Raw genomic sequence first — 15,181 nt, forward strand, 5'->3', positions numbered from 1 at the left:
TACAAGAATTGCAACTTAGGTTTGTTTGTTAGTGGTTTATAATATTGCTGCTGCGGTGGCTCGATGGTTATAGTGCTCTGCTTCTGACCCGAAAGACACGGGTTTGATCCTGGCCGCGACGGTCGAATTTCGATGGAGGCGAAATTCTGGAGGCCTGCGTACTGTGCGATGTCGGTGCAACACGTTAAAGAACCCCAGGTGGTCGAAATTTACTGAACCCTTCACTACAGCGTCCCTCGTAGCCTGAGTCGCTGTGGGATGTTAAATCCCCATAAACCAAACCATGGTTTATAATAAAGCACAAAACAAACGATGATGACGAACATGAGATGGGACCTAGTGGCCAATTCATTGCAGCAGTGGTGGTGTGCCAGTTGTTCCAAACTGTGCGAAATGGAAAATCCCGCTACATGCGGCTACAAAATCGTGTTTTTGCTCACCAGTGTGTTATAGCTGCGCCAAAAGGTCATTGCAAAACTTTGGTGAGAATGAAACTGAAATTGAAGCCAGCGCTGTCAAATGTAGCTGCACACTCTTCCACAACTCAGTGAGAGAAAGAGAAAATAGGGTAGTGGAAATATTCGAAATTTCAAATTGTTCGTGAATAGAATCTGCTGTTCATTTTGAGTTGTACTGCGCGTTTTCATTACAAGTACCGAGGAAAATCAATGTTCCTGCTCCCCAGAACTTGCGCTCAAAAACTGTGCCATTTCTCAACAGCGCTTGTTAGCTTGACGTGCACGATGCCGCTCTTGCCACATAAATTGAACCTGTGCTTTCCTCCTATGGCTGATTGCCAACATGTGGTAAAAGCGCATGCTAGATAGTAGAGGCCTTGCATGAAAGAAAGTCATTAATGGCCATTGCAACAGCTTTCGCGGCTGCTCTGCGCTGGTGGATCCAAAAATGGAAATGCTGCACTCACCACATGGTGCATCATTGCTTCGTACCATGAGGCAACCGACAACTGGCCATGAATGCGCTAACAAGGAATGTCAACAGGTGCCAGTGCTACTGCCTTTTTCGGTTCCCACGATTTCATCGGCATGCATAGAAATGGCTTGTAGCTAATAGGTGCAGCTGCAGCAGAGGAGCACTGAAGCAGTGTATTTGCGGCGACCATTTCACCCTGCAAAATATGGTCTTTTGGAATGGCTTGGAAGTGGAAGTGTTATACAAAAGCCTTGGAGCCAGACCGCGCAGGTGTATCCCGTAAAGCACAGCCTTTGTTGTGGCGCTTCGTTTTGATACCATAGCTTCATTTTGGGGCCATCGTTTGTGTGTGCTTGTCACTACAGTGATAGGACTGCATCAGCACTAGCAATAAAATTCACACCACGTGTAAGCACACAGCAACTGAAACTGTGTGGTGTCTTGTGAAAGCACATTTCTAACTCCTTTGGATATGTGTCCCACTTTAAAGCCTCACAAAAATTTTCATGCAGAACTTTAACTAACTGCCAAAGCTAAAGGCTCTAATCAGTGAAGCATTGTTGGTGTGCTGAGAAATTATTGCTGCCAAATTCACTCTGCTGTTTATCATTAAAATATGGCAATAAACCCGCGTATTATACGAGGTTTTTTCCAAATTTTAGCATCTCAAATTCCCACCTCATATTATATGCGGATCCAAACAATTTTCAGTCAAAATCCGCGCGAGACCAGCAGGTTTTGCGACCCCGCTAGTCGCGCCGCTCCGCTAGTCTCACCCGGGAGCGGCACCGAGAGGCCGTTACACTCGCACGCTCCCGTTTGGCGTTTGGCACATGCGCAGAAGCTCTCCCGCTTGCTCGGTGAACGGAGCGGGTGCACAAACCCGCTTTGCTAAAAGGTAAAAGTCTTTATTATAGAGCGCCATCACCATCACGCTTCCAGCGAGCGGAGGTGCTATCTAGCGGTGGCGTAGGTCAGCAGTTTCGATTTTGATGCCACTTCACTACGCTCACCTGATATCGCGATGCATAGGATGATCGCACCTCGCATGACGTCTGGATCGCGAAAGCAGCACACGACTGCTTTTAAAAAGGAAGTAATCGTAGCTGTCGAAAGCATCGGCACCACGTCAAGCGCGGCTGCATTGTCTGCTTGAGGTAGGGAGAGAGCCTGCAGTTACTGCCATCGGACACGGGCCTCTCCAACCACGGTGTGCATTCGGATCGCGGATGCTTGGGCCAGCATTCCTGAGGAGCTCGCGGGTTGTTATTGCAGGAAATGTGGGATATCTAATGCGCTCGATGGTACCTGTACACCTGGTGATGACGATCACCAAAGCTCCGACGGGCATTTCCAAGACGTGTGCGCCAGCATGTATGCTGGAACCAGTCTGCATACTTGTGGCGCAGGACGTGAGTGGGCGCGAGCACGTTGCCTCAGTACCGACCGCTCACGTTTTCCGGCGCACCGGTGTACACAAATAATTGGAGATAGTTTGGCTTTCACGACTTCCGGAAAATCTTCGAACTAACTGCCCTTCCTTACTCGCATTATACGCAGCTGAAAACTTTTTTTCAGTGTTTGCTATCTCCAAATTACACCTTGTATTATATGTGGGACTGTATTATACGTGGGTTTTTACAGTGTTCCATCGCAGGGCTGTGTATGGCAGAACTGATACGCAAGCACTTAGCAGGCTGTGTCTCGCTGAGAAAGCAGCATTTCAGCAGAATTCCTCTGCTAGCACTGCTGTCCAGACATTGCAGGGGAATTTGTTAGGGATGATGCCACTCGCATTGTTTCCCGAATTGCCGCTTTTCATTAGTTTTGTGATCGGTCTCATTGCATTTCACCAACAATGCTCCACTGTGTGCCCCTTCAAAATGATTTAAGAAAGGCAAGAAATACTATAAATACTACCTGGGGGCTTTAGTTTCAAGGATATTCTTGTAATTATAGCAGGTTTAAAAAAAATATATCTGGTTACCGCATTTGATTGAATGTAACGCGACCACGGTTGTAATGCAAGGGTTGACTTCTGGGGTTTGAAACGGGGAAAAAAACTTCATTGCAACGCGAGGGTCAATTTTGTAGGCATGTAAGAGAAGAAACAAAAGAAAACGGACGTAACGCGAGAGACGAAAATTGTAGAGCGCGAATATTACTCAAGAAACCGAAACTGTGCTAACATTTTTATTAAGTAGCTGCAAGAGGGGTGGCATTCCAATGCCTCGTCTTCATCCTCGCAACCGTTGTCGCCATTGCTGACGTCATCGCAGCCAGACTTCTGTGTCACTGGTTGTCTCCCAAAGCGTCCACACTTCTGTTGCGGGCATTTGAAATCGAGCATTTCTTAAATGCTCAGTTGACCGAATGCTCAGTTGACGGTTTCACGAGACAGACGGTACCATGCGGCTGAAACCCACTGGGCAACAGTAGATGCGCTCGAGCAATTTCAATCCTCCTGCAGGTTTTGAGGTAGATCCCCATTCAGTGCAGTCCCAATATAAATGCCTTAAGTGGAGCTGTGCAAATAGCAAAATTGTGGGTGTGAAGCGAATTCGAATATTGAAAATTGAGTGTGAATCGAATCGAATATTTTTCGAATACTGCCAAGCTAAATTATGGATGAATTGGTCTGCAAAACTCGGCCAGAAAAAAGCAAATTTATTGCACAATCTTATTGCTTCCACAGAGTTCCCAGAAAAAAGAACCGTCCAATACAGCTGTTCAACTGAATGGATGGTTACAAGTTGAGTTACTTAGTCATGGATGAATGTGAGCTGCTCAACATGTCCAGGAAGCAGGCATGCTCTCCTGCTGGTAACAGCAGCACCAGAAATAGAACAGGTGCTCACTAGACACACTTGTGGCTGGTATGAGCAGGTTTCTCCTTGCAAGTTGAGCCAGCAAAGGCTAAGCTTTTGTACCTTGCTCTCGCCACCAGCAATAAGGGACCTCCTTCCAGTCCAGAATCTCATCTTGCAAGTACCTTCTGCTGCTTGTGCTCGTGGCTGCGAATGCTATCGGCGTATCGCCGGCTTAAAAGGGTGTCGAAATTCTTCCACAGTGCTCAGGTGGAGTGGACGGTTTCCTGGGCCATCAACACATGGGATACGTGTGTGCTGTTTTGTACATTAGGGATGTTTCGTACGTTTTCAACTACAGTAGACTCGCGATAATTCAAACTCTGATAATTCGTACTTTCGGTTAATTCAAACAAAAATCAAATTTTTGGTTGGTTCGCAATGTTTTCAATGTATTTTAAGGCCGCTTAATTCAAACACCGCAATTCGGTTAATTCGTACTTTTTGCTTGTCCATACCGGAAAATTATCGGCTATCGTTGCCACCACTGGTGAAAAATCTGACTTCTTATATCACCACAATGTTAAAATAAGCGCACTATGGCCTAAAAAAATAAAAGAAAGCGAACAAGAGCCCAACAAACAAACGTTCGAAACAAAAGCCTCCCGAAGGGCACATTGTTGCTCAACTTTCCGTGGCTTGCTGGCATGCTTGCTAGCCAGTTCAAAGCAGGAAGTTCGAAATTAAAACACATAACCCTCAAAACTTGTGGAAATGACGACTGTCCACCTGCGTTTGTCAAAACGCTCAAAACTGACGTAAAACCTGACGTAAAAACAAAGAGCACGAGAAAAGAAAAAAAAAAGGTGCGAAAGTGACGCGAGTAGCATCGGCCGATTCCGAATCACGTGACCGCTCGCGCTTTTCTTTCCCTGGTCGGTCGCCCGCGTTGGTAGCATCATGTCTCCGCGGGGGAAGTACCGAACCCTTTCTGTGAAAGAAAAATTGGCAGTCATAGAAGAAGTTGAGGCTGGAGCGAAGAAGACTTCTGTGGCATTGAAGTATGGAATCACAAAAAGTACGCTGACAACGATTGTGAAAGCGAAAGACAAGCTGCGAAACAACGCAGGCCATTTCGCTCCCGACAGAAAAAGGCTTCGGGAGGCGGCGCATCCGGAGCTTGAGAAGGCAGTTTTTCTTTGGCTGAAGCGCGCTCGGAGCTGCAGTCTACCAGTAAGTGGACCAATCCTGCGAGAGAAGGCCGAACAACTGTCTTTGTGCTTTGGAATTGAAGACTTCAAGTGCAGTGATGGATGGGTGTCGCGATTCAAGGAGCGACATGGCCTCACTTTCAAAACAGTAAGTGGAGAAGCGGCAGCGGTCGATGAGGCGGTTACTACCGACTGGCAGCAGACGCGTCTTCAGAGCCTACTGCTTGAATACTCCCCGGCTGACATTTATAATGCTGACGAAATGGGACTGTTCTTCAAGTGCCTTCCTCAGCAAACATTGTGTCGCAAGGGGGAACATTGCACCGGCGGAAAGCTGAGCAAGGAGCAGCTGACAGTCATGGTTTGTGCCAATATGGATGGTAGTCACAAGCCCGAACTTTTCGTTGTTGGCAAATCGAAGCGTCCGAGATGCTTTAAAGGCGTCCGAACTCTTCCCGTTTCTTATGCAGCAAATACACGTGCATGGATGACGCAATCTTTGTTTGAGGATTGGCTGCGGAAACTTGACGTGCGGTTTAAGCGCGATAAAAGAAAAGTGCTGATGATAGTGGATAATTGTCCCGCTCACGGTGACGTGGAGGGGCTGGAGGCAATTCGTCTTGAATTCCTCCCTCCAAACACAACAGCTGTCCTCCAGCCTCTGGATCAGGGGGTAATCAAATGTCTGAAGATGAACTACAGAAAGCTACTCCTTAAGAGGATGCTAATATGCATGGATAATTCCATGTCGTACAGCGTAACACTGCTGTCGTCTGTGGGAATGCTAGCCGACGCATGGAGTGCAGTAACATCGGCAACGATACGGAACTGCTTCCAGCATGCCTTCCGCATACCAGGCCACACCAGTGATACCTTGCCTGACTGCGCTCGAAATGAAGGTGAAGACTGCCTCCAAATGGAGAGCGATGAAGCAAGGTTAGTGCTTTCTGCACTCCAAGCACACAACATAGCTGCTGACCTCGGTGAATTTGCGGCTGCCGATGATAACCTCTGCGTGTGCAGGGAAGACACCCTGGACGACTTGGTGGCTGAGGTGCTGCCAGCACAGTACAGCAGTGAAAGTGAAGAGGAATCAGAAGAGCAATCCTCTGTGACAGCAGCACAGGCCTTCCACTACCTTGCCGAGGTCCGCAAATTTCTGACTGTAGAAGAAAATTCTCAAGAACAACTGGCTGCTCTTAATGGAATAGAGAACTTTGTTCTTAATGCACATGTAAAGAAAAAACAATCAACAATTCATGATTTCTTCAAACGGTCTAGTCAGCCGTAGATTTCCATTAAACTTGTTCTGGATCCTTCACCTCTGCTCTGTTTTTACTGTGTAATTAAAGAGTGAAATGTTTAAAATATGATTTAAGTGGATAATTAATTGTAATGTGCACTGTAATCTTGCTGAGAGTCATATATGCGAGAACTTCCGATAATTCAAACTTCCTGATAATTCAAACAAAATCCTGGGGTCCCTTCGAGTTTGAATTAACGAGAGTCTACTGTACCAAGTTCGTGTGCCAGTTACATTTTGCTACATCTTGGTGTACCACCAGCTTGAAACGAGGGTCGAAGAACGTTTCCAAGTTTGCAGCGTGGCCAAGTTTGTAGTAGGGAAACATTGTCTTCAGGCACTCAGCCAGATTAGCAGAAAATACAGATGTTGTAAACTGTTGAGTCGCAGCATTGCTTAGGTGCGTGAGCAAGCAGTAAAGAATGGATATGAGAGCTGAGAGTGTTGGGTAGCTATCAGCTCTAGCTGTAGTTGTTCCTTCCAGGAGTTTCAAAGCAGCTACATAGTCATTCATTTCCCCCCATTCTGTCAAAGTAGGGGGTGTGCGAATATTCGAAATTTCGAATACGAATCGAATATTTTGATATTCGATTCATATTCGTATTCGAGAAATTGATATTAGAGAATTTTCTAATATTTGGAAGTTTACGAATATTCGAAAATTCCCGAATACTCTCCAGCGATCGTATACCTTGCTGACTTTCATAAATTCGACCGTGGAAAAACCACAATATCTGGGCAGATTAGCCGATGATCGAGTTAAATATTCCAGGAAAGCAATACAGACGTCCTGTTCCCTGCCTTCTCCGTCGCTTATCACGCGGACCGATCGCATTCCGACGCCGCTAGGCTTGACCTCGTGAGGATTTCCGCAAGTGGGCTTTCCCACATCACACGTGCTGCGAGCAAGATTGCCGATGGCCCGCATCGAACAATCGCAACGCGAAATCGCGCTTTTTTTTAATCCTACCGTAATACCTTACATATTTAATGCCCTCATCCGAAGAATGCGTCCTGTCGCCTTCATAACTGTCCGAGCTTGACCTCCGCCATCCAGTTTTGTAAACTACACTGTGCGGGAAAGCCTACTTGCGGAATGTCGCAGGAGCCTCCTGAAGCGACGCGTCGAGTTGTCACAATAGGGCAAACGATCCTGTAAAAATCTCGCCTATTGCATTGTGCATTGTAACCCGCGCACCTCTTTAGTGGGCGTAACGGCAGGCGTGACAACGATCGGAAGGCCCCTGTCGCAAGGTAAAAAAAAAATAGTCTGGCCGCGTAGTTTCGGTTTCTGAACTTCGCCGCTGCCCCGCAGCAACTCGAACTGTCGGCCAGCGCATTCACCGGTAGTCCAATCCCAGCTCCGCGTGGCTTTCGGACGCCGACTGGCACGTTGCAGGTGATTTCTTTGTCCTTTTTAGAAACCATCTCGCCATTCCGACGCCAGTGTGTGTTCCCCGGCCTCTTGCTTGCATTTGTGTTGTTCTTCCAGCACACTAAAACGGGCGGCTCGTCATGGGCTTACAGGTGTTAGTGCGATGAAGCTGTCTCATAAGGCCTTACTGCATCTTCGCATTTGGCACTGTTAATTTAACAAACCGAGACCTTCGCATGAACCGAGCATTTCTTCCTGTCCCTTGAACTCCAAATGAATGAGGTTTACTAGTCATCATGTTATTTTTTGTTGCCAGTCTTGTCATGGATTTTGTTTTGCATGACCTCCTTATAGTGTGGATTCGAAAGTTTCAATATTCAAGATTCGAAAGTTTCAATATTCGCACACCCCTACTGAAAAGCTTTCATTATGTTCAGCTTTTGATGCAAGATCTATGATTATTGGCTCTCTCAACTGCACAAGCCTGGAAAACATTGCAACTTCTCTATTCTACCTCGTTTCAACATCTTGTACAACTAGAAGAGCCGGCTTGTTTAGTTTTTTTCTGGCAACAATTCAGTCTTTTGTCGCGAGTAGTAGGGAACACCCTTGATTGCGATGGAGGGTTGTGTAGCTCAGAGAGCAGACCCGGGGGGTTTGTTGATTAAGAGTCCAACAACTTGCTTGAAGGTCCGAGATCAGGGGGATAAAACACTAACGCAGCGGGACGCTGCCGCGAATGATTAGGGGAGCTGATCGGAGGCCGTGGAAGTAACGAGGGCTCCGGTGTGCAATCTGCGCCGCAACGCTAAGTCCGCCGGTCCGGGCATGGGATATTTAGGCTGCCTCGACCGGGAACCATCGAATCAGTGAGGGCTTCTGGCGGGCACTAGTACCGCAACGCTGACTCCGACGGTCCACTGCAAGCTTAGGGAAGAGAGGGTAGGGCCCACGCTTCCTTGTAGCTTGGGTACTACTGTCTCCCGTCGCTCCCAACTGCCCTTTTTTATACCCTACAGATTGCACCATGGGAGTGAAAGAAGCCATTAAATTCAAGGTTTGGGTTGGTGACTGTTGCTCCCCCTGTCGGCCCTCATCGCAGGCTGTTCTCAGTTTTTATTTCTTCAAAAGTACAGGTAGTGCTGCTGCACTACATTCCGTCCCTGTACAAAAAAGTGGTGAGTGTCCTCACTCACAGGTTCTTGATACAAAAATAATGATATCACAAATAATACTTATTGCAGTGACAAGGGTAATACACAATGCTGCAGTACACTCTACATATGGCGGTAGTCCTTTTCATTTCCTTTGTTAAGTCACACTCTCTCTCGCTATCATCCGTTACGCACGCATCTTCGCTGTGGGCTTCATAGCTTTGGGCTTCAGGGGAGCGCGAATGGGGGTCGAAGTCAACTGTTCCTTTGTGGAGCACGAAAGCGTGTACACACACGCTACACCTGTTCAGGCATGTATGTGCACACAATCGAATGGTTCCAGTTAGCATGATGTTACGTAATGTCGTGCGGTTCTTGTGTCCAGTTTCCTTTCCTGTGTGCTTTTTCCATGGGCTCACACATGAACGTATCACACTTTGCACACATACACACGTTGTGGGGGCGTGGGGGCACTACAGTAAAAGCTCGTTAATTCGAACTTCACGGGACCGGGAAAAAAGTTCGAATTATCCGATGTTCGAATTATCGAATGGCCTCGAAAAAACTGACAAGAACCATTTGCATTACGGTAGATGTACCCTATTTATTTGCGTAACGAACCCACTCGCATAATGAACCCACCCAGCCCCGATTTTTGCAAAAGAATTAAAAAAAAGCGTCATCATTCGTTAATGCTTCCCTCTGTTTCGCACCGTCACGGTCCACAACGCATTTCTTGTCAGTGCACTGAGATGCTGCGCAGTGACCTTTTGACGTTAGCTCTATGATGGTGGGGGGGGGAGCGAACTTGGCAGAGTGCCAGCGCTTGTCCGGTTGTGCAAGCCTCGTTTTCGCTATGTGCGCCTTATCGTGCCATGGGCGATTGGGGCAGACGCCGTCTACTGCCACTCAATCATTAATCATTGGAACGCGCGATACCAGGAAGCACCTTTTGCAGCGAACGATGCTAAATGCCGGCGTCATGATCACGGCTGACCGCGTGGTTTCTGTTGGCGACTGATGGGTGGAAGCAACACCCTCTCAATACTTAAGAGGGTGCTCTCCATACTTAAGAAAGTATTGAGTGGGTGTTGGTGGAAGGATAGACGACGCTCACAAAAGAAAAAAGTTTTTCGCACGCAATTTGTAGCGCCGGTTTGAAGTCATAGCCTTTCATGGGCATTGGCTCCGGCCGCGCCGACAGTACTTAACCGTATTTCCGAATTAACAGGGCTCGAATTAACGAGTATTTACCGTATTTAGTCGCATAATGGACCCACATTTTTTCCAGAAAAGTCTGTTTGGGGGGAGGGTTCATTACGCGGGAAAAGTTTCCAACAGATTTTTTTGGAAGGGTCGAGATTTCATATATATCCGTCCGTCCTTCCGTCACAAACGCACGCGGTCAGACGCGTTCGTGTCGCTAGTGTTTAGCGTCATTCAGTTAGACGAGATCCGGCAATTTTGTGCTAGCTGGCGGCGCGATAACACGAACGTGCCGAACACCGGCCCTGAAGGTCAGGCGCGCGTTTCTTATAGTGGGAACACATGTCCGGCCAGCGCTCCGAAACCGGTCCGGCTCGCCGCGTCCGGTGCCGCCGCTCCGGCCAGCTGGCGAGCGCCGGATGCATCAAACCGCGTAGATACGTCCGGCGCCGCGCGTACGGTGAAGGTCCGGAGTGCCGTTCCGGCGGGCAGCGGCAGCCAATGCGAGCGCGGGAGCGCCAACGTCATGATGACGACGAGTCCGCGCTAATTGAATCGGTACGTGTGGCAGGAGCGGGTGCGCGAGTCGACTGCTGAAGTGTAGGGTTAGCTTGACTGCGCTGTTTTCACCGAGCGCCATGAATTCTTTAAAACAGTCCCGGATTTGGGAGTACGAACAGCTCATATCGGCGGTGCAGAGAAATCCATCTATTTGGGACCAAAGGGGCGCAGAATATAAAAACCTTGACCGGCGATATTCAAGCTGGATTGCCGTAGCCAAAGAAGTTGGCCTGGAGGGAACCCTAGGGTATGTATTTTATCGGACCTACATGCGTGCGCACAGGACAGTTTGCCTGTTTCCGCGAGTCCGCCCGTAGTTTGGGCCAGCGGCCTACACAGCTTTGAGAGAAGCGCGAGGCATGCCACAGTATCAACTGCGCGCCTTGAGCGGGCGGCCGCTCGCGCGCTCTGCAGGACTGATTGAGGCCGAGGTATTGCACTTGAGCTATCGCGAATGAGAACACACACGATTGTATGTAGTGCAGATCGTTATTTGTTGCTTTAATTGTGGCCTAAACGAGTTATTGACGGGATTTTCCCCCTAGTATTTCCGCTAGTGGTTTTCGCACCTGTACTGCGCCGTGCTTACAAGACGACGTGTTGGGGTATTTTCGCAGTGGATAGAAGATTTGAATACCACCAGAGCAATAGTTTTGACCTCATACAAACATGAGAACGAGTCTGTTTTATTTTAATTTACTAACAATGTTGGTAGCCTCTCAGGCCCACAGGGTACTTTAGGCACAAGCAATCATATGAAAAGCAAATGCAACATACAGAAGGCAGTCCAATTTGCATGATCAATTAACAACAGCCCAGGGCAACATTGCAGATCAGCAGCACAATCATTCTCTAATGCATTAGATATGCACCATTTCCAAATCAAGTACACCATCAACCCAACATTTTTATAATACAACAGTACTATATGGCAAGAGTATTAACCCACAGTAAAGCAAGTGTTCACTCTGAAATAAATGTGAAGTGGCCATATATCACTTCAAGTCACTCACATTGTTGGCAGCCACTATCCGAGGGCCATTCAGCCACAAGCAACCACATGAATATTTGAATGCATAATACACGACAGTGTCATGACAGAAAATTAGTTCAACATCAGAGATCAAACATCATTGTGTAATGCGTTATGTATACCTGGAAGAAATGCTAGGTCAGTGAAACGAAGATAAAAACGCCTTATAAAGTGCATGTACCTCTACGTTACAGAACACAAAAGAGCAAATGCATAGCCTTTGTCAAAAATGTACTTCCCGAGGGGTTTGCTTCCGAGCCCTTCATATCGACTCTTTCTTTGCATCCTTGGTGACCGAAAATCTCATAAAGACAAGAACTCTCTTCCTCAACCCTTCCAATCTTAAGGCTGCCAAGTGTGCTACAGAGCCCCGCTATCTGCTTTACAAGCAAACCCTTACGGCTATATATTTTTGACGAAGGTTATATTATCCAGTCTCTTGCATGATGGTGCCTGACCCCCACAGTAACAATTGGCTGCCCGGTTTTATGTTGTTGGAACATTGCATGTTATTGACTACAGAAGGTGTTCAGCTCTCGAAGCTTCCTCAAGCCTTTAGGAGCTAGGGGTTCGGCAAGTGTGAGGCCGGTGTTAAGACGACAGTAAACCAAGCCAATGTTTCACTCTTGACCTTGACCCTTGCAGAAACACCTTTGGTGCAGTAGATATTACCTTGCTTGGATAACCGTTTTGCCAAGAAAAGGAATAGAAATGCAAGAAATGGCTCGCATGATTCAAAAAGTATTACTGGCAATCCTCTTTTTTTCGGTAATAGTCTGCATTAAGGTACAATGATGTGGTGTGATTGGAGCCGTGTGTTGAAGTTTAAAATTCCAAGAAGAAAAGAATCGTCCATCTGCACATCACAACTAGTGCATAAAATAGCTCCGTAACTAAAATTCAAGGATGGAGTAAACCTTGCAATTGTCTTACTTTCGGACTACTACTCCTAGGCTTTTAGAAGTGTGCTCAGACTACACAGCACTACTAGGGTTTAGGATGTATATAATGGTGCTTTCTTGACAGCATCCTGCTATTTTCAATCTATCCGTAGGTGACGTGAAGACGGGGACACTAAGGTGGCGAAACCTCCGCGACACGTTTTGCAAGAAAGTTCAAGAATTGAAGAAAAAAAGCTCATCATGGCTATATTTTGAGCAGATGATGTTCTTGCGGGACATCATCGAGCCGCGTGGGTGAGTATAACACTCCTTGATCCATAATCTGTTTTTGGGAATGTTTTGCCGCCGTGTTCACTGTTGAGGTTTGAGTTATTTTTGCACTAGTCTTCACTTAATTTAACAGTAATGTAACAAGAGGTAGCTGAGGCATGTAAACTTTGATGGGGGCAAGATTTATTAATGTGGTATACAGTGTTATTGCAGGTTCAAGAGCTTCGGATTGTCTAAATCTGAAGCCCTCAGACATGGCGCCTGTAGCAGTCTATGTAAAACATTGCAACATTTAATATCGCAGGTTCAAAATCCAGTTTTGGAAGAAATATATTGCATTTACCAACAAACGCAAGCATAGCATAGGGGCGACAAACAACTGTGCTAAAATATCAGAGCGTGCTATTGAAGTAGGATTGCTAGGCAGGACAATCGCTAGGACAATGACCTTAGTAGGAAAAGCCAGATCACTTAAGTTTGATTATAAAAGGTGAAATGAATCTAGCCTGTCTCCCAAACTGACAGAACAAAATTAAGCAACACCACATTAACACAACACAAACACAAAATTAAGCAGACACACTCTTCATAGTCTCTTCCCTAACCCCGTGACCGCTCCGCCCTCACAAACACGTGCACAGGCGATAAGGAATCCTGGCGCCTTGAGGTCCTGGAATGCTGTTTCCAACGGGTTGACCAGGTGCATAAGGTCGTTGGCTTTGCAGGCGGTGATCCCCTCCGTGGGAAAGAGGCCTCCTGACGGCCCCGGGAATTCCAGAGGGTAAGATGAATCAGACGTGTCCGCCCCCGTTTTGTCTGGCCGCGCAGGTGCAAGCGAGCGAGGCGGGTCCGGCGCCTTTGTTCGGGTCTTTCTGCCGGTCCACGTGAGGGCGCAGTTCGGGAGAAATGCCGTATTCCATACTCCGGACGAAGGGATGAGAGGCCTTTCGTCACAGCTCACCGTCGCCAGGAGCCGTTCCTAATGCTCTTCTCAGGACGACAGCACCTTTGGTCATAGTTCGATGGCGCCTGCCGGGCTCATCTGTTCCCGCTGTCGGGGCCTCCGATCACAACAACAGGGGCCTCTTGCAAGAGGTACGATCTGGCAGAGTGGGACCACTTGACAGAAAGGACCATTTGGAACTTACTGGTTTAAAAAATCATTGGAAATTTCGGTTGGAACCAACTGATTTTTCCAGTCAATTCCAATCGGTTCAGGTTTATGTTCAGGGGTTTAATGTTCCAAAGCGACTCAGGCTATGAGGAATGCCGTGGTGGAGGACTCCGGAAAATTTTGACCACCTGCGGTTCCTTAACGTGCTCTGACAACGCACAGTGCATGGGCCTCAAGCATTTCGAAAACCTCTATCGAAGTGGGACCACCATGGCCAGGGTCGAACCCGCATCTGTCAGACCAGCAGCCGAGCACCGTAACCAATGAGCCAAGGTTCAAATTGGGTTTTGAAATTGGTTCCAGTCTTTTGATGCCTTTAATCATCTTCCATATTATTGAGCTTCAAAAGGAAAACTTATTTGTGAGGACTGCAGGGCAACGCCCAGCTCGGTACCAACATTTTCGCAGGAGAATGGAAACTGAGAATTGTATATGCTCTCATGGAAATGAGGACACGCTCACAAGAAACATACTGTAGTCGGGCTCTAATAACATACTAGCTGCATGTATGCATCCACAAAGCACACTTCTGTCCCATATACAGGGCGTTTCACCTAGGATTTTACACAATTAAAAAAAAGGCCTTTTGAGTTAGACGAGCACTTTTCTCTTGATGGCATTGTCAGCTGTGTAGCACATCAGAAAACAGCTCAGATGTGCTAACTAGCAGGCTGGTTAACTATCATAGTTAGACTCCGTAATTATTGAGAAGCGTGTGGCCCACCGTAAGCAATATTCATATCTGTTTTTAGAATTTCGAAGACGCGGTTGCCCTCGGCACTGTGGCCCGACAAAATTTGGCTACATCGCGCCAAAATGCATGCGCTTTTGAGAAGTTTGCGGACAAAACGATCTCCTCTCTGATCTTAATTCGTCGAAACAGCTGAAATTTGTTGGGCCACAGCGCTGAGGGTAACTGTATTTTCGAAATTCTACAAACTGACATGGATATTGCTTACAGTGGGCTACACGCCTCTCAGAGGAGCCTAACAATTGCAGTTACAAAGTTAACTGTTCAATATTAGTTAACCAGCCTTCTAGACAGCATGTCTTAACTGTATTCTAATGATGCCAAAAGCAGCGCTCTTCTAACTCAAACAACCTATTTTAAAAATCGTGTAAAGTCTTGGGTGAAACACCCTATGCATACCCCAGTTGTGAGACTCCTGTACAGAGGTCAGTGGCCAGAGGTCAGAATTTTGATGCCTTTGACCTTATAATGGAACGGAAGATTTCGTTCACTGCTGTGTGA

General features: G+C 47.1%; 1 protein-coding gene across 1 annotated transcript in view; it reads left to right on the top strand.

Annotated features, from left to right (window-relative positions):
- The window catches only part of LOC144115281 (uncharacterized), a 78,491-nt gene that overhangs the window by 27,555 nt on the left and 35,755 nt on the right, over window positions 1-15,181 (top strand). The window contains exon 8 of the mRNA XM_077649601.1: window positions 12,638-12,779. Coding sequence (XP_077505727.1) covers window positions 12,638-12,779 — 142 coding nt within the window. The remainder of the gene's footprint in view (window positions 1-12,637; window positions 12,780-15,181) is intronic.

This window comes from Amblyomma americanum, chromosome 1, assembly GCF_052857255.1.
Source record: "Amblyomma americanum isolate KBUSLIRL-KWMA chromosome 1, ASM5285725v1, whole genome shotgun sequence".
Classification (NCBI taxonomy): Eukaryota; Metazoa; Arthropoda; class Arachnida; order Ixodida; family Ixodidae; genus Amblyomma; species Amblyomma americanum.